The sequence below is a fragment of the Erythrolamprus reginae genome, chromosome 5 (assembly GCF_031021105.1).
Source record: "Erythrolamprus reginae isolate rEryReg1 chromosome 5, rEryReg1.hap1, whole genome shotgun sequence".
Lineage (NCBI taxonomy): Eukaryota > Metazoa > Chordata > Lepidosauria > Squamata > Dipsadidae > Erythrolamprus > Erythrolamprus reginae.
Genome location: NC_091954.1, coordinates 104,877,330 through 104,898,062, shown reverse-complemented (window position 1 = coordinate 104,898,062; position 20,733 = coordinate 104,877,330). Strand labels below are relative to the sequence as shown.

The window sequence follows — 20,733 nt, the reverse complement described above, 5'->3', positions numbered from 1 at the left end:
CCGCTGACCTTCAGATCTACAAGTCAGCTTCAGTGGCCTGCAGTACAGCACTCTACCTGCTGCGCCACCCCGGCTCATTTTTTTCTTTTGTAAACTGGCTATTGATCATTGTTAGATCCTACACTAGCACTGGTGATCCCCAAAGGCTGAAGAAGCTTCTTGGATGAGAAGCGAAATGTCTTCAAATAAAAACCAGAAAGTCCGGGTGCCTGTTGAAAATGCACCTTTGGGCCAACCATGACCTGGAATCTCCAAAGACATTTAGCACTGAGGATGTTACCTAGTTTGGGTAATGAAATGTCTGCAAGAAAACAAGCAAACTTGATGGATACAAAGGATCCCTCAGGTTGTTAGATTCTTAGATGGCAATAAAACTTATCGAGTTTTCTGGAATAGGGCAGAGAATGCACAGGAAGTTGGAAAGTTACTATATTTTTCTGAGTATAAGTGTTCTGTCGGGCTCTCTGGTAGAATTCTCCCCAAAATTCACAGGTACAAATTTCAGACACACACACGTTTGAAAATTCAAAACAATGTTCTTTATAATGAAAAGTCACTTAAACCAAGCCCTCTTTTGGTACAGCAAAGAGCACTCGTCTCCAAACAAACTGGTAATTCGTACAAGTCCCTTATCAGTTCTGTGATACTTAGCTTGCAGCTGTGAGGCAATTCACAGTCCTTCTTCTTTCACAAAGTGAAACACACTTTGCCCTGGTTTAGTTTCAAAGCGGGGGAAAATCAGCACACAAAAGGTCAAAGTCAGTAAAGCAGTCACGAAACCCAACGATCAGATAATCCTCCACAATGGCCAAACCCACAGGCTGCTATAAATAGCAGCCTCACTAATTACAACAGCCCCACCCAACCACAGGTGGCTGCATTTTCTTTGATAATAATCTCTCAGTTGTTGTTGCCTATGCATCGCTCTCCGCATGTGTGGCTGTATCATTAACACTTGTTCTGAATCCAAGGAGGAGCTAGATAATTGATCTCCTTCTGAGCTGTCTGCCCCACTCTCCTCCTCCCTGTCACTCATGTCTTCTTGGTCAGAGGAGCCTTCATCAGCAGATTCCACCGGGGGCAAAACATGCCTGCAGTATGTGGATGTCTCCCCCACATCCACAGTCCTTGGGGCAGGAGTTGGGCCAGAGCTAACCACAACAATAAGACACATCTTTTTTCCCCTAAAAGAGGCTGAAAATTAGGGTGGTTTTATACTCTGAATGTAGCTCCCCCCCTCAGCCCTAACTAGCTGCTAACGATCTTCCCAGCTCTTATCTTGCAGGCTCTTTCATGTTTATTCTCTGCAAATAATGTTTTCCAAGCCCTAAGTCTTTCCAGTTTTTTTTCATTGCTCTAACTTGCTCCAAAAGTTTCTTTCCAGCCCTTACCAGGTGCTGACAATGTTCCCAGTTCTTACCAGCTTGCAAGCTTTTTCATTGTTACTCTCTGCAAAAAATGTTTTCAAAGCCCTAAGTCTTTGCAGGGTTTTTTCCATTGCTCTGCTTACTCCAAATGTTTCTTTCCAGGGGCTAATGATGTTCCCAACTCTTACTGGCTTGCAAGCTCTTTCATTGTTACTCTCTCCGAATAAAGTTTTTTTAAAGCCCTAGCCAGGGGATAAAATAATGTGCTGAAGCTGACCAGACTAAGGATGCTAGCCAGTTGAATATATGGTAAGCAGATTATTCCCCTATTTTCCTCCCCCAAAACTCCGGTGTGTCTTATACTCTGAAAAATATGGTACTTTTAAAAAGGGTCAAATATTTCATAACACATAAAAATCATTCTGGATGGTCCTCTGAAAATGTTGCAATCTCCAATAATCTAAATTCTTCCAAGCATTTTAATATAAGATTCCTCCCTTTGAATAGGATTCTTAAAATACCGATCTCTGATTTGTAAAATGTATGATCTTCCGACATTAGAGAATTTGCCAGTAGCCTTGAAACATAATGATAGCAAAATTTTATACCTTGTTTTAGAGGAAACGGCACTTATGTTAGAGAGGAGATATGGAAAACAACTTTTATTGTTTGGATGGTAAAAATAAATGTCCTGAAAACCTGATATCGTTAGAATTCAGACAGCTGCTATAAAACTCTTCATCTTCAGCTTAAATGCATAAATAAATAACAAAAGTACCATAGGGGAAATCCATCATCATTTTTTAATGTTGCAAAGCATACTATTGTCTAAAAAGAAACTAATAGCAGCTGTAATCTTGATCTACCTGTCGTACTAAGGCAGAACAAAATATGTCACCTTATGAACTAAATTCGGTTATAAATGGGCAGAAAAAAATGGCAAATAATGAATAAATAATCTTGGAGAAAAGGTATTGGTTATTTTTCAAGCCAGATCCTTCTTTCGATTATGGAAGACTGTATCAATGAGGACTATAATAACAGATATGCTGTTCTTTTTTATAGCTTATATAAACCAACCATTATTTTTGAAATAGGAAAAACACAATTGCAAATCCAATTGGTATCATTTTTCCCTGAAAAAAGATTTTTTTAAAAAATGGCAGTGGTACACTATTGGGGCATTCAAAAAGCGAGGCCATATAGTAGAATGTGTAGCTGGTGCAAAAACGGGCAACAAGAATGATCAAGGAAATGGAGCACCTCCCTTATGAAACCAGGTTGCAACACCTTGTTCTCTACAGCCTTGAAAGACAGTGTTTCAGATGTGATTTGATCGAAGTGTATAAAATTATGAATGGGATAGAAAAGGAGGCAGCACTCCCTAAAGCTCCATAGATAAGAAAGTGAGGACAAATAAGGGGAAATACATTGTTCCCTCGATTTTCACGGGTTCGAACTTCGCGAAAAGTCTATACCATGGTTTTTCAAAAATATTAATTAAAAAATACTTCGTGGTTTTTCCCCCTATACCACGGTCTTTCCCGCCCAATGACGTCAGATGTCATCGTCAAACTTTCGTCTACCTTTAATAAATATTTTTTTAATAAACTTTAATAAATAAATATGGTGAGTAATAATCTAAATGGTTGCTAAGGGGATGGGAAATTGTAATTTAGAGGTTTAAAGTGTTGAGGGAAGGCTTGTGATACAGTTCACAGCCAAAAAGAGTGTATTTACTTCTGCATTTTTACTTCACGGAAATTCGACTTTCGAGGGTGGTCTCGGAATGCATCCCTCGCAAAAATTGAGGGAACACTGTATTTCTTCACCCAGAGGGTCATTGGTTTATGGAATTCACTTTCAGAAGAGGTCGTGACAGCTTTCAGCCTGGATAGCTTCAAGGCAGGATTAGAAAGATTCATGGATGCCAAGTGTATCGGTGGTTATTGAAACGGATGTCCAAGTGCCGCCTCTATGTTGGTTGGTGGGTACCACTTGTTGGGGGTCAAGGAAAAGGGAGGGTTTTGCCTTCTCTTTCTGCTCAAGATCCCCATGTACAATTGGTGGGCCATTGTATGACACAGAATGCTGGACTCATGGCTCTTCTTATGTTCTTAGCTTTGTAAGTGCTAAGATTCAGCAACCAGTTGATGGCATATAACAGTGATGGTGAACCTATTTTGGTCCATGTGGCAAAAAAGAGGGAGGATCGAAAACCCATAATTCCATGTGGGCCCTCACATGGCTCCCTCCCACCGCTCTCAGCAAGCAATGGCACACCTGTTTTTCCCCCTGGCTTCAGAACTTTTCTAGGAGTCTTGGGAGGGCAAAAATGGCCTTCCCTAACTCCCCAAGGCCCTTGGAGTCAGGAAATGGCCCATTTGCCAACTTCCAGTTGAACCGGATGGCCCGTTTTGTGCTTTCCTCAAACTTTATATCCTTTCTAGGTGCCTTAGGGAGGGAAAAAATGGCCTTCCCTACCCCCAGAGGTCCTCCGGAGGCTGGGAACATTCCATTTGCTGACTTCTGGTTGAACCAGAAGTTCCATTTATTTGCTCTCCCCAGGCTTCAGAGCCTTTCTAGGAACCTGGGGAGGGTAAAAATAGCCTCCCCCCCACAGCCTCCCTCTGGAGGCCAGAAATGTCCTGTTTCAAGTTGGGAAACAGGCCATTTCTGGCCTTTGGAGGACCTCTAGGAGGGGTGGGGAAGGCTATTTTCTCCCTCCCCAGGCTCCCAGAAAGGCTCTTAAGCTAGGGGAGAGAAAAAAAATTGCCTTCCCCATCCTCTCTGGGAGCTGAAAAGAGCCTGTTTCCTGACAACCAGTGTCATAGGTTTGCTATCACAGGCACATAACCAAATAATAACCAATTACAATGGTTGAGCAATTGCCTTAAGCTCCTACGTCTCCAATCTCTGCAATCTCTAAACATTTCTTTGCATTTTTTTTAAAAAAAGTGTCTGTATTTATCTGTATGTTTGATTTTGGAATTTATGAGATTTGGGGGTTTGTGAGATGAAAGAAAGAGAAGTCAACATAATCTTTGTAGCAATTCATTCCAGACTAGATAAATAAATAAAATAGTCTATAACTTATAAAAATGGTGCTATCTATATGCTACAGTAATTTGGGAGGGAAGCTCTATTTGCCATTTAATATACTGCAATATGCATTTAAAAGGTCTCTCTAGGAAAGAGATGCTGCCTTTTGATAAAACTCCATGTTCCGTTAATGTCTGGCAGAACTTCTGTCAAGTCATGATTTTTATGTTTGTTTTCCCACAGATATTTTGATTCTTTTTTTCCCTCTTGAACTAAGCAACCAATACTATTTTCTTAATCTTTCCAAATACTTCCTCTGCTTAAAAGGCCACTGTGATTCCAGGAAATCAGATATGAGCAAGAAAGCAACAGATATTCAAAACGTTTCTAAATCCTCTATAAATGACATATTTTATTAAGGGCCACATTTTTTAACTGATTAAACCTTCTTAAATCTGAATCTTACGCGGCTGTGTCAATATCTAAATGCCAAATAGTACTTGAGTGGATGTGGGTGTATTTTAGAGGCTTCACAAGCCTTTGTCATCCGTCCTTTCATTTCTGATGTTTAGATGGTATTGTGCCTATAGTTATGCAAACAAAATGATACAACACCCAGCACTGCTAAAACTCTGTAGACAGTTATTGTTGACTAAATAAATGAAATGAAGTGAAGTGAAATGAAATAAGCACTCTTAAACCAGTCCAAGGATTTATCGAAGCTGAAAAACATAAAAGGACCTTGGTATACTAATAACAAAAGATTTAAGTGCCAAAGCCCACTGCAACAATATAGCCAAGAAGGCTTCAAGAGTTGTAAACCTAATCCTACGTAGCTTCTGCTCTGGCAATCTCACACTACTTACCAGAGCTTACAAAACTTTTGCCAGACCCATCCTCGAATACAGCTCATCTGTTTGGAACCCATATCGCATCTCAGACATTAACACCCTTGAAAATGTCTAAAGATACTTCACCAGAAGAGCCCTTCACTCCTCCACTCGAAATAGAATACCCTATGAGACTAGACTTTCAAACCTGGGCCTAGAAAGCTTAGAACTAAGACGCCTTAAAAAAGATCTGAGTATTGCCCACAAGATCATATGCTGCAATGTCCTGCCTGTCAGCGACTACTTCAGCTTCAACCACAACAACACAAGAGCACACAACAGATTTAAACTTAATATTAACCGCTTCAAACCTGACTGTAAAAAATATGACTTCAGTAACCGAGTTGTCGAATCATGGAACTCATTACCGGACTCCATAGTGTCATCCCAAAACCCCCAACACTTTACCCTTAGATTATCTACAGTTGACCTATCCAGATTCCTAAGAGGTGCCTTCCGTCCCCTGTCCTATTGCTCTCCTATGTCTCCTATACCTTTCTTCTATTCCTATATCTCTTCTTCTATTCTTTCATTGATATGTTCTATTACTATATCTTTCTTAGATATATTTTACTATGAGTATCTCCTCTATAACCTTCATCATGTATTTTACTGTGTGTATATAGATATATACCCACTAAAACCCTCATTGTATATTGGACAAAATAAATAAATAAAATAAATAAATAAATAAAAAGGAATAGAGTTATTCTCTCCCTCTGTTGCGCCATACAGTGAGTATTCAAGTTGATTCCTTGTAAATATGGAATAGTAATCAGTCATCATATGGAACTTCACAATCATCTAGATCAGGAGTCACTAACCTTTCAGACCTCAGGGACCACTAAATTCAGAATTTTAAATCCTGCGGACCACTAATAGGATCTGCCTAATGACCAGCTGGGAGGGCCTGGCTAGGGTATCATGTGACTGGGTGAACATAGCCAACTTGATGTCATTCATGTCAAGTGGCTCCTCGACAGTCCCTCTGTTCCCAGCCCCTCCTCACCTGCCTGCCTAGGCTCCTTAGAGCCCAAACACAAAGCAGTTGTTGGAGGTAAGCAGGCATCACGAGAAAGAGTTGTCAAAATAGCTGGCTCAGTTCAAATTGGATCTGGCTGAGAAGGAGGCTCAGAATAAGCTCCTCACTATGGACTAGAAGCATGGGCTTTCCAAGCAGAGAGAAGACCTGCAGCGGTGATGGATTCCTAGGATATGGTGAGGTACGCAGAACCAGTAGAAAAAAAATTATGCAGTCACGTTCTTTTTTTTTTTAGATGAAAATCTTTTAAAAACCTTATTTGAACAATAGAAAACAATTGGCTTTTCCCTCCATTCATCCCATACTAATTAACTACTTGGATAAAAGTGCTATTAGCATGACCGTATTAGTTTATCATATCAGTTACATAGAACCAGTAGAAAAATTTGATTTTTTTTTCTTTTTTTCCCTTCTGGGCTCCAAGTATGTTTTCCTTATTGCTTTAAATGAGGTTGAATGTGTATACTTTTAGAAGAGCTATGTGTGTGTGTGTGTACATACACTTTATATAGAAGATAATGTATATTTTTGTATGCCTGTGTGTAATATGTATGTACACATATGTAATATGTGTAATAATAATAATAGTAAGGGAAATTGTATCTCTTTGAGGCGAGGAGAGGCCAGGCACCCTAACCCTAACCCAAACCCTTGACGTGAGTGACATCAAGTTGGTCACCTTTAAGCCAGTCACATTATCTTTAAGCCACCCTTGGTCACATATCATCAAGCCACTCCCACCTGGTCATATGGTCAACAAGCCACACCCACATAATAAATTAAACAGAATATGTGGTAGAAAATTGGGAATTTTGAACATTTACTAATTTGATAAATGAATCAATCATTCCCTTTGCCACTTTTATCTTAGTTTTATGCTGATAAGTCCAGACAAATTCTTTAAAGCATTGGCCTTTTCCCAAAATATCAATACTAGCTCTTCAAAAACAATCATGCAGTCACATTCTTTTTTTTTAGATGAAAATCTTTTAAAAACCTTACTTGAACAATAGAAAATAATTGGCTTTTTCCTCCATTCATCCCATACTAATTAACTACTTGGATAAAAGTGCTATTAGCATGTCCATATTAGTTTATCATTCTGAACAGGTATAGATACAATTGCAGATATAAAATATCCAGGAGGGGGTCTTATGGTAAGATAAACTGAAGCCATATTCTTAAACAACAGGTACTAAAAGGATCTTTCTTGGCATTGAGATACCACAATATATTTATTTATTAGTCTTTTATGGTACAGTTGTAATATTCTCCCAGGGCTGAGTTTCTTATTATCATTAAATTGATCACTAACTATGGTATTTCCATTCTACTAAACATAGAAACATAGAAGACTGACGGCAGAAAAAGACCTCATGGTCCATCTAGTCTGCCCTTATAATATTTCCTGTATTTTATCTTACAATGGATATATGTTTATCCCAGGCATGTTTAAATTCAGTTACTGTGGATTTACCAACCACTTCTGCTGGAAGTTTGTTCCAAGGATCTACTACTCTTTCAGTGAAATAATATTTTCTCACGTTGCTTTTGATCTTTCCCCCAACTAACTTCAGATTGTGTTCCCTTGTTCTTGTGTTCACTTTCCTATTAAAAACACTTCCCTCCTGAACCTTATTTAACCCTTTAACATATTTAAATGTTTCGATCATGTTCCCCCTTTTCCTTCTGTCTTCCAGACTATACAGATTGAGTTAATTAAGTCTTTCCTGATACGTTTTATGCTTAAGACCTTCCACCATTCTTGTAGCCTGTCTTTGGACCCGTTCAATTTTGTCAATATCTTTTTGTAGGTGAGGTCTCCAGAACTGAACACAGTATTCCAAATGTGGTCTCACCAGCGCTCTAAATAAGGGGATCACAATCTCCCTCTTCCTGCTTGTTATAGCTCTAGCTAAGCAGCCAAGCATCCTACTTGCTATTCCTACTGCCCGACCACACTGCTCACCCATTTTGAGACTGTCAGAAATCACTACCCCTAAATCCTTCTCTTCTGAAGTTTTTGCTAACACAGAACTGCCAATGCAATACTCAGATTGAGGATTCCTTTCCCCCAAGTGCATTATTTTACATTGATCTACCGCACCTACCAGCATGAATCTAGCCACTGACGGCCTGTGTTATATTTATCCATTTTCATCTTATTTCAAGTTGAAAATACCTGCCTGTTTATTCAAAAAGTGAGACCATTTACGGTCCCAGGAAGTAGATTCATCTGAATCATTCATAACAGTTGAAGAATGAGTTAAATTAGGAATCACGTGCTTCTCCAAAACGGCGTTCCAACCCAGCTTTCATTAACCCAGAGCCCTCCAAATCTATTTAACCTCAAGACAATGCTATCTGGGGGATTATGAAAATTGAATTTAAGCATCTTTTGTAATCCTTCTTCACTCCAGATAAAGAAACTCCAGATAAAGAAACTTCTTGCCAATGTTAACTGCCGCCCGAGACCATAAGTGTTTGGTATGAAGATCTTTTGCCAGGAAATGATATCACATTCTTATTCTGATGTGTGAACTCTTTGTCACATAAAAATGCCTTCAGCACTCTGCAGGTGATATGTGTGTGTAGTGATGGGTAACCAAATTTTTACTACCACGCTGTGGGTGTGGCTTATTTTGTGGGTGTGGTTTTATGGTCATGTGATTGGGTAGGAGTGCTTGCCGGCCATGTGACAAGGTGGGAGTGGCTTGAATGATCATCATTATTCAAGTGAACCAAGTCCTCGACTTACAACTTCACCAGTGTCGCTCGCTGGGGTGACAATTTGCTTTGCGTTTTCCCAGCTCTACTTCCTGGGTTGCTTCCCCGCCTCAGGCTGGGTAGCTAGGTGAACAGGTACCGATCAGCTGTTGAGAAAAGAGGGGGGAGGAAAAGGGCCCCCTGCAACTCCTGCCGGTGCTGGTCTCCCTGCTGCTTTCCGAGGAGGAGGAGAAGGATGGGAGGGGGGGATTTAAAAATATCGGAAAGCCGAGGGAGAGTTACAAGGTTATTATTGCTGCATGCTGCCTTTTCATCTCAGCTGCAGACAGAGTGAGGGCTTCACAGCCCAGACTGCTTTGGAATGGCTGGTCTCGGCTTGGCTCAACTCTCCTTTTTCCCCTGCTGCTGTGAGCTCCTTGCTTTTTTCCTCTTTCCTCCTTTCTGGCCTCTGGAGGTGGCCGCGTGAGGCTGGAGAGGAGCTGGGCAGGAGAGAGGGAAGCTCATCCAAGGCCAGGAAGGAGGAAAGAGGAAAGAAGTGAGGAGCAAAGGCATAGACACAGCATCAGGGGGAAAAAAGAGAGTCCATCTGAAACCTGTAATCCCGGAAGTGACTGCTGCTGGTCAGCTGGAGCTGAGCATGCAGCTTCATTTCTGCCGGTGGAACTGTGTTTCACCCCATCCTGCCTGCTGTCCACCCCTGTGCGTTTGTGTGTGTGTGTGTGTGTGTGACAGAGAGTGAGAGAGAGAGGGAGAAAGGCAGGGAGACAGGCAGAGAAATAGATAGGTAAGTAAGTAGATAAAATCATTTACAAACCCACCTTTGTCGTCAGGCATGGGGGAACTGAAATATCTCCCCTGGGCCTATACAATTTATGTATGGTATGCTTGTATGTATGTCTGCTTAATAATGGGGTTTTTAAAAATATCTTAAATTGTAAATTATTAGATTTGTCATGAACTGTTTTTTATTGTGTTGTGAGCCACCCCGAGTCTACAGAAAGGGGCGGCATAGAAATCTAATAAACATAAACATAAACATAGCTGTCCATCTTCTAACCAACTGAGCAGCTATGAATGAATGAATGAATGAATGAATGAATGAATGAATGAATGAATGAATGATTCCCAAAGAAATGATATATCACTTTTTGAATCCTTTATTGTACTATTGTATGTCATAAAAGCCCTGCTTGCATCTGTAATGTCAAGCTTTTGTATCAAGATAGATGCTACAGGGGGGAAAAAAAACCTCTGCCTCCTTTGATGCATAGGTGAGAATTGGAGCTTTCCAACTCTCACCTATGCCCTCCATAGTACCAATTCTGAAATAGAAGCTGTGTAGAGCAGCTGTTAAATGACAGAAGAAATGAGCCTTGGACCACAAGCCTGTCATAAACATTGCACATTTAATCATGGAACATCTGCTTTTCCATTTCTTTTATGACAACCTTTGCCTTGTATTTAATCTAAAGCAGAATGATTTCCCTAATAGGTGCAACAGTGTCTCACAAATTGAAAAGTCTCTTCTTGCTAAAAAATAAAATACACCAAACGACAGGACATTTCAATTAGCAGAACCATTTCTTATTAAACAATGTGGGGAGGGGAGAAATAAAAGCAAAGAATCACTGTAATTTTTGGCAAATCCAAAAAGACTGCTCTGCCTCTGTGAAATTTAATTATTAGCGAATTAGTAGCGCAGATGCCAACACAGAATGGATTCCAAGATTCTGCTTCATTTTGGCAGATAATGAAAGCATCCTCCCCTTTCTTCCCTCCCCCCCCCAAAACACCCATTTGCCCTATGGATAACAATGGACCTTAGAACACATTATTTATTAATTTGATTTCTATGCCGCCCTTCTCCTTAGACTCAGGGCGGCTCACAACATTATCAAAGATACTGTATATTCCCAATTTTGATGTTTACCCATACAAGGAACTACCTTAAATTGAATAATTTAAGGGGAGTTTATTCCAGAGGGCCGGGGCCGCCACAGAGAAGGCTCTTCCCCCAGACGGCATTGCTTAGTCGACGGGACCTGGAGAAGGCCGACTCTGTGGGACCTAACTGGTCGCTTGGATTCGTGCGGCATGAAATTCAGATATCATGAAACTGTTTGCACTTAGAAACAGAAGAATGGGGGAGGGGGGGACTGTTGGAAATTGTTGGCTTCTGGAGAAGCCAACTATTAGATTTTAACTACTAGATTTGTATACATATTTTTGTATTGCATGTTGTGAGCCACTCCGGGTCCTCGGAGAGGGACGGCATAAAAGTCTAATTAATAATAATAATAATAAATAATAATAATAATAAATAATAATAATAATAAATAATAAAAATAAATAATAAAAATAAATAATAAAAATAAATAATAAAAATAAATAATAATAAATAATAAATAATAAATAATAATAATAAATAATAAATAATAAATAATAAATAATAAATAATAAATAATAAATAATAAATAATAAATAATAAATAATAAATAATAAATAATAAATAATAAATAATAAATAATAAATAAATAATTATAAATTATAAATTATAAATTATAAATTATAAATTATAAATTATAAATTATAAATTATAAATTATAAATTATAAATTATAAATTATAAATTATAAATTATAAATTATAAATTATAAATTATAAATTATAAATTATAAATTATAAATTATAAATTATAAATTATAAATTATAAATTATAAATTATAAATTATAAATTATAAATTATAAATTATAAATTATAAATTATAAATTATAAATTATAAATTATAAATTATAAATTATAAATTATAAATTATAAATTATAAATTATAAATTATAAATTATAAATTATAAATTATAAATTATAATAATAATAATAATTATTATTATTATTATTATTATTGAAGTAGGCTGTTTTAACATGTCATTACCATTATCATAAGTATCATGCTGTAGTATACTACCCAAAGGATTTAGATATTTAAATATTTATATACTGTACTTTTCTTCCCTTTCTATTTAAACTAAACTCTCAAAGCCAGTAGCATCCGTCCTTTTCTCCTTTGTCATCACTTTCCCTCCCTCCTCCTTCCTCGTTTATTTTCCAGGCAGGATGTAATTTGTATATTCATTATCCCTTACACTTAATTTTAAGGACAACCAGCCACCTTTCTAAGAAAAACAGCAAAAAAATCCTTTGCAAACCTTGTGTTATTGTGACTATCACAATTACACTTCAGCATTAATCCTCCTGCTGCAATTTCCTCACTATGCAAGAGATAGCAAGCGTACATTTTCCTTTTCAATGGAAACATGACACGCACTTGGAGAACCAATGTGAGCCAATATTGTGCCAAAAACCTCTTGTTTCCCCTTGTTTTCCTCATAAGAAATAAGAACATGACATTGACAGCTACCTTCCCAATGTACAAGAATCTGCAGTGTAAAGCAGTTTTTGTATTCTGATTTACCAATCTAACCTAGCCACTTCATTTACAATTACCTCTAACGTGGTTGAATCCTGGTATGAAAATTGCAAAGCCGGGACTCCAAGGTGGTTGATGAAATAATCCGAATCCCCTTGCATTTGAATAGAGCTAGCATTGGATTCCATGCATTTCTCTGGCCCAAGACAGGCAAAGTTGAAGTTCTGGAACATACAAAATGCAACGCACAAGATTAGGATCAGAACGTACAGGTGCAAAAAAGGAAAAGGAAAAAAAAATCAAGGAGAAATTAATGCAAAGCCTCCCCAAGCCAGGATCATCCAACACAGGGTTCATTGGGATGCCTGAGCTGCAAAACTGAAAGTTTTTTACTTGTTTTGTTTATGCAAACTACTACTATCTTATACATGTTGACAAACCAACCAACCAACCAACCAACCAACAAACGAACAGTTCTGTCTTTGTCCGACCAGAAATATTCATTAAAAATAATTGCAGGTCTCAATTAGTCCCCAAAGGATGACATAGAGCTGCCTAAAGTTGTTTAGGAATCAACCTTTTAACTTATTGGCTAAAAATGACCATCTTTTTAGATGCCATTTCAACAGCAGGAAAATAAATTCCTAACACTAAATTATTTGCTTCTGTGTTTTGCAGACTATTTTCTCTGGCTTTTGCTACTCAATCTTCCAATTACTGTAACACTGCCAGATTTTATGCAGGCATATGTATGGCATTTCTGGTAGCTGCAACCCATCTTTTAAAAGATGTACTCAGAGAGAACACTACTACTAGGGGAATTCATTTTAATTAGAAATTGCTGCTTGCAAGTATCTTCTTGACAGCAATTTGGTCAGCTTTAATTAAAGGCTCTGGTTCTCAGTCTATTCTTCAGTAAACAAGCTTGATGAATGCATTGTGATACAATGGCTTTACTACTAATTATGGGTGGCAAAATTTAATGGGTTTATCGTGGACCCTTTGGCTTGGGGAGGTGCTCTTGTTACTTTTCTTTCTTCCTTCGAAATGAAAGCATAATCCCATTAATCCAAGGATTTATGGGTTTGGCTGATATTGCCAAACTTTCCAGACTTAATTTTATTTTTGTTTCCTCTCCTCAATTTCTTTGCATGTATTTGAGGTTATATGAATAGCAGGGACATGGAAATGATATAGAGCGCTAATGTTTAGAGAAGTAAGATTTTTATTAATATTGATTGTTTCTTCATTGCTTATTTGACCTCTACGGCAATCATTAAGTGTTGTAGCACATGATTCTTGACAAATGTATCTTTTTCTTTTATGTACGCTGAGAGCTTATGCACCAAGACAAATTCCTTGTATGTCCAATCACACTTGGCCAATAAAATTCTATTCTATTCTATTCTATTCCATTCCATTCTAATTAAGTCCATTATTATTTATAATGTGGTATAAAACATTTTACTATACTGTTGTGGTATAGTATAGTATAGTATAGTATAGTATAGTATAGTATAGTATAGTATAGTATAGTATAGTTATGGCTGTCAATCTATGTCTTGCTTGTATTGCAAGAATATACCTATTCCTAAACTGATGGTTGCCATAGAGGGAGGTTTTCTTCATTCTGGGACTGGAATTCCCTTAGAGAAGGGGTGTCAAACTCAATTTCATTGAGGGCCGAATCATGGTTGTGTTTTACCTCAGGTGGTGGTTGCCATGGTGGGCGTGGTCAGCTCAACGTCACTCATATCGGGGGCATCTGTGGTGGCTCAAGCAGTCTGCCAACAAAAATGGGCTCCTAAGCTCCATCTTCAGTTGCTATGGCCTCCTGCAACCCCTGCCAGTGAAAATGGAGCTGAGGAGGGCTGCATGTGGCCCTCCCAAGCTCTGTTTTCACTGGCAGAGGTATCACAGGCCAGTCCTTCGGTACAGTATATGTGGTACATTGCTCAACAGTAGTAACTGTGAGAGGGATCTTAGAGTCCTAGTGGACAACCATTTAAATATGAGCCAGAAGTGTGCAGCAGCTGCCAAAAAAGCCAGCACAGTTCTAGGCTGCACAGAGGGATATAATCAAGATCACGTGAAATGTTAATACTGCTTTATAAGGCCTTGGTAAGGCCACACCTGGAATACTGCATTCAGTTTTGGTCACCACAATGTAAAAAGGATATTGAGACTCTAGAAAAAGTGCAGAGAAGAGCAATGAGGATGATTAGGGGACTGGAGGCTAAAACATATGAAGAACGGTTGCAAGAACTGGGCATGGCTAGTTTAATGAAAAGAAGGACCAGGGGAGACATGAAAGCAGTGTTCCAGAATCTCAGGGGTTGCCATAAAAAAGAAGGAGTCAACCTATCCTCTAAAGCACCTGATGGTAGAACAAGAAGCAATGGGTGGAAACTAAACAAGGAGAGAAGGAACTTAGAACTAAGGAGAAATTTCCTGACAGTCATGCTTGATCAGTGAAACAACTTGCCTCCAGAAGTTGTGAATGCCCCAACCCTGGAAGTTTTTAAACAGATGTCTGTCTGAAGTAGTGTAGGGTTTCCTGCCAAAGCAGTGGGTTGGACTAGAAGACTTCCAAGGTCCCTTTCAACTCTGTTGTTGTTGTTGTTATTGTTTTTTTTAATTATTATTATTATTATTATTATTATTATTATTATTATTATTAATAATAATAATTATTATTATTATTATATTAATATTATTATGTCAATACAACACAGAAAATGAGATCACTATACTGGATTTCATATTATTATTATTATTATTATTATTATTATTATTAATGTTATTATTATTATTAATGTTATTATTATTATTATCATCATCATCATCATTATCATTATCATTATTATTATTTAGATTTGTATGCCGCCCCTCTCTGGAGACTCGGAGTGGCTTACAACAACAATACATAGTACAAATCTAATGGTTAATATATATATATATATATATATATATATATATATATATATATGTATGTATGTATGTATGTATGTATGTATGTATGTATGTATGTATACACACACACACACACACATTTCAAAAAATGAATTTTCAGGAAGCAAAATGGGTATTTAAATTTTTACTACATAATTATATGGTGTTGAGTAGATACTATTTAAAAAAAGTATAATAGGAACATCCCTCTTGTATGCAATATTGATGTGTTTGTGATAGTGATGTGAATGATCAATATTACTTGTAATGCAATGATTAACCACACAGTTCAAGTTTTACTGCATTATGTATTGGAAGATAAATAGCCCTGTAAAAAAAAGTTGAGAAATACTGCTCAACTTTAACAACATTACAAAGCAAAGGCAGCTAAGTAAATCCCAGTAATAGAGAGATAGACAGTGGGTTCTTCAGAATGCTAAGCAACAGTTTATTTAACCATTGTGTTGGCTTCGTGGGTCATTATTAGCACATTATATTGCATCCAAGACTATACTGGTAACCAAAGTAGTTCAGAGAGTAGAGAAAGAGTAGAGCTGTCGTATTAAGGAACACACCGGAAGTGGGTTTCAGCATGAGAACCGGTAAATATTACCTCTGACTGAACATAAGAACATAAGAACATAAGAACATAAGAACATAAGAACATAAGAACGTAAGAAGAGCCATGCTGAATCAGGCCAAAGCCCATCGAGTCCAGCAGTCTGCGTCACACAGTGGCCCACCAATTGTCCATGGGGATCTTGAGCAGAAAGAGAAGGCAAGACCCTCCCTTTCCCCTGACCCCCAACAAATGGTACTCAAGGGAATCCTGCCTGCCTCAAGCTACATAGAGGCGGCACATGGACATCCGTTTCAATAGCCACTGATACACTTGGCATTCATGAATCTGTCTAATCTTGCCTTGAAGCTATCAAGGCTGATAGCTGTCATGACCTCTTCTGGAAGTGAATTCCATAAACCAACGACTCTCTTGGTGAAGAAATATTTCCCTTGATTTGTCCTCACTTTCTTACCTATGAGCTTTAGGGAGTGCCCTCTTGTCCTAGTATTGTGATAGAGAAAATAATTTTTCTCTATCCACCTTTTCTATCCTATGCATGATTTTATACACTTCGATCAAGTCACCCCTTAAACGCTGTCTTTCAAGGCTGAAGAGACCAAGGCATTGCAACCTGGTTTCATAAGGGAGATGCTTCATTCCCTTGATCATTCTTGTTGCCCTTTTTTGCACCTCCGCCATCTATTCTTTGCCTCCTGAGTCCCAGCTGATTGGGAGGAAATGGGGATTTTGCAGTAACCTTCCCCTGCCATACCCACCAAGCTACGCCCACCAAAACCATATCACACCACCAAGCCACACCCATAGAACTGGCAGCAAAAATTGTTTGAAACCCATCACTGGAACACACATAACTGCCCATGCAAACTGCAATAAATATGTTTTGATACCTATTTGCTGCTTTATGATGTGTTCACTACTTGAAAAGCAAAGAAGCGGGAGATATGAGTAGAATATGCTCTTATTGCTGGAGAGACGGAGTAACGACACGGACACCAGAGCTGGATTTAAATTGGGTCATTTTTATTAACATAAAATTTGCATAATTTATTCAATACTTTGCATAAATTAGCATAATCAACTATGACCCGGAACTGGACCTGCAGGGTCAAACAACTACTTCCGGGGCGGAAATGACGTTATGCCAAAAAACATTCCTGGGCAACTCATGGGCGTATCTCGATGCAAGTCCAGGTGAGGGCCAGGCCGTCACCTGCGACCCTGCCATGCTGTGCATGAGGGGGGTCCCACTGGCTAACCCGAATCCGGGAATTAAAGGTGCAGGACCCAAAGACAGGTTCCCCCCAGCTGCTCAGGCAGAAACTCCCTCCATGAGCTTGCGGAGAACCTGTCAATCATCCCCAAAGATGCCCAAGGGAGAACGCGCGGTTGCTAAACCACCCCAGTTTTCCGCCCCTAACCTGCCACAGGAGTGGGGTCAGATCTCTATCTTGGCCCCCCGACTCCCCCCTCTAGCTGCGCCAGCTCACGCAGAGACCGCTGCAGGTCCTGTAAGAAGATGGCGTTCCCCCGCTCAGACAGGTGAACGCCATCGGCCCGGTAAAGCCATGGCCGGTCTATCGTGATAAGGGGATGGGGCACTACCACCCCACCTAGTTCCCTAACGGTTTTACCCATAGCCCTATTCACCCGTCGCCTAGCCCGGTGAATGGCCCTAAGTGAAGAGGCGTCCCTCCCCACCAGCCTAGGTAATATTTCTGACCACACCACTTGCGTGGTGGGCCCTACCTCGCGAAGCCTTTGCAGGTCTTCGCGTGCCTGAATGATCAGCGCCAGGCCTCCCAGTATGGACAGGTCATTGCCACCTAAGTGCAATACCAGCCACCTGGGTGCGGCCACAGGACGCTGCCCACCCAAACCCACTTGGGCACGACTCCAGGAGCCGCCCCACCTACTGCCGGGCGCAGCCACAGAATGCTGACCGCCCAGCAACGCCGGTAGGAGACCCTCCCACCGCATACCTCTCCGGCCCATCCAGGCAACCTTGACCCACTGCCCCAGGGACAGCTGGGTCCCGACGGCGCTCCTGGCCGCCAGGTGGCCGGCCCAGCAAATCATGCTGTGGCCACACAGCAGCGCCGTCGGTATCACGCTAACCTGGGGACCTGCAAGAGGACACACACACACAGAGGTTACCTAGCCTAAGCCCTGCCTAGGATCCTCAGCGGGCCTAACATAACCCAAATATGCCGCTGACCGCCAGCGGCCGATCTCCCGAATCCACTGGGCCGGTAAACCAGAAAGTGCCGTGCTAGTGGCAGCGCCGATACGGAACGAATGCGTTCCATAACCGGCGGGATCCACGCCCACCTGGGCCATCGCCCTGGATACTAACGCCCAAAAATGTAAACGGGTCAGAGGGGTACCGTCCCAATGCCTAGACAGGTACCCCGGACCTGACCCCTGCAGACACAATAAAGCTGTAGGGCGGCCACCGTACACACCGATTGTTCGGCGGCCGCACTAAGTTAGATGGTAACCCCTCTGCGTAGCTGATCTGTCTTAGACCGCCTTACCACAAGGGACACCCCCCCTTGTCTACAGGCCAGATCAGCGTACTGGAAGGCACAGAGCAGCTTGACAGCCTAAGATGAGGCCAGGCCTCGCTGACCCTAAGGGCCCCCAAAAAACATGACACAAGTCGCTGCCCAAAAAAAGACGGGCCTCGTACAATGAGGAACACAGACTGCCAAAAACCACGTTGATTAAAGACAGCTGCTCCACCATCAGAGCCCGACGAGTGTCACCAGGGGCCCCCGCTTGCTCCCTCATCCAGCCTTCCAGCACCTTCCGGATGCGAAAGTCACCCGAAAAAACTGCAACCCCCCCCGCCTTGGACAGAAAGGCGAGGCCGGCCAACCTGGACCGGATCGTCCTAACTGACAGGCCACGCTGCCAAAGCTGGACGCAGAACTCGGCCAGGTGCTCTACAGGGACAGGCCAGCTAAGCTGATAACCCCTGCCCTGCCTGAAATCCCCAAACTCCTGACCCGCACGCTGGTATGCCCTAAGGGTGCCGGGCGCTACAGACGAGGGGATTGCCCGGGATGCCACGTATCCCCACCACTCTGGATCCCTCCCAGACTCCAGAGGTGGCCGGGGAACTCCTCTGGCACCTCTCGGGCCCACGGGGCCAGGGTCCGAAACCTGGACAACTGACCACGGGACAAGACATCAGCGACCCCGTTATCCAACCCGGGGACATGCTTAGCCAAAAACAATGCGTTTAGAGACAAGGACCCGTGCACAAAATGGCGGACAAGCCGCATGACCCTGTCGCTCTTCGAGGACAGGGCATTCACCACATGGACAACCGCTAGGTTGTCACACCAAAAGTGCACGGTCTTGTCCCTAAACTGCTCCCCCCAAAGCTCTAAGGCCACTATTAAGGGGAAGAGCTCCAAGAACGTCAGGTCCTTAACCAACGAAGAGGCACTCCATTCCGGAGGCCATGCCGACCAGCACCACTGGTCACCTAACACCACCCCAAAACCACAAGTCCCCGCGGCGTCAGAGCAGAGCTGCAACTCAGCTTCCAAAAGAAGCTCGTGCCTCCAGAAAGACAAGCCATTAAACCTGACCAAGAAATCCCGCCACACGCCAAGGTCAGCCCTGACCCCAGCGCAAAGGCGGGTACGATGATGGGGCAAACGGAGCCCCTTCATCGCGTCATACAACCTCCTGGAAAAAGCCCTACCAGGAACAACTACCCGACAGGCAAAATTAAGAATGCCTGCCAATTCCTGAAGCTGCCGTAGGGTCACCTTCCGGCAGCCCAGCACCTCATCAAGCTTCCGCTTAATCTTGACCAACTTCTCTAGGGGCAATCTGGAAGATTGCTCCTCTGAGTCCAATTCAATACCCAGAAAGGTAATCCTGGTGGCGGGGCCTTCGGTCTTCTCAGAGGCTAAAGGCACCCCCAATTGAGCACAAAGGGCTTCGAAGTCCCGCATCAGAGCAAAACATTGCTCCGAATGCGCAGGCCCCGCCAACAGGAAATCATCAAGGTAGTGAACGACAGTACCCAGACCACTTTGCCTCCTGAGCGCCCACTCCAAAAAGGTGCTAAAACTCTCGAAAAGCGAGCATGAGACAGAGCACCCCATGGGCAAAGCTCTGTCCACGTAATAACCCCCCTCGAAATGGAAGCCCAACAGCTCAAAGTCGTCTGGGTGTATGGGGAGGAGCCGGAATGCTGACTTAATGTCGCATTTACCCATAAGGGCTCCCACCCCACACTTCCTAACCATAGTCACGGCTGCATCAAAAGACGCATACCGGACTGAACACAGCTCGTCAGGAATGAAATCATTCACTGACTCCCCTTTTGGAAAAGACAAATGGTGAATCAACCTAAATTCACCACTCGCCTTTTTGGGGACCACACCTAAGGGAGACACACGAAGATTCGGGAAGGGCGGTTCCGGGAAGGGCCCGAGGACCCTGCCCTCGGCCACTTCCTTCCGAATCTTCTCCCTAACAATGTCTTCATGTCCAACAACTGACCTAAGGTTGTCCGACATGAAGGCCCTCCTAACACCCATGTAAGGGATCTTAAATCCCTCCGAAAAACCTAGCAAGAGAGCGGCCGCTCTCGAGCGAGGGTGGTAGTCACCCAACCAACTCTCAAGCACTTGTAACTTAATTGGGCTGGGCCCCTTTTCCCCCAGCAGGCGGGGGAGGCTTTG

At 41.5% G+C, this 20,733-nt stretch overlaps 1 protein-coding gene across 1 annotated transcript in view; it reads right to left on the bottom strand.

Moving 5' to 3' along the window:
* The window catches only part of NAALADL2 (N-acetylated alpha-linked acidic dipeptidase like 2), a 716,175-nt gene that overhangs the window by 179,595 nt on the left and 515,847 nt on the right, over positions 1-20,733 (bottom strand). The window contains exon 10 of the mRNA XM_070753658.1: positions 12,570-12,716. Coding sequence (XP_070609759.1) covers positions 12,570-12,716 — 147 coding nt within the window. The remainder of the gene's footprint in view (positions 1-12,569; positions 12,717-20,733) is intronic.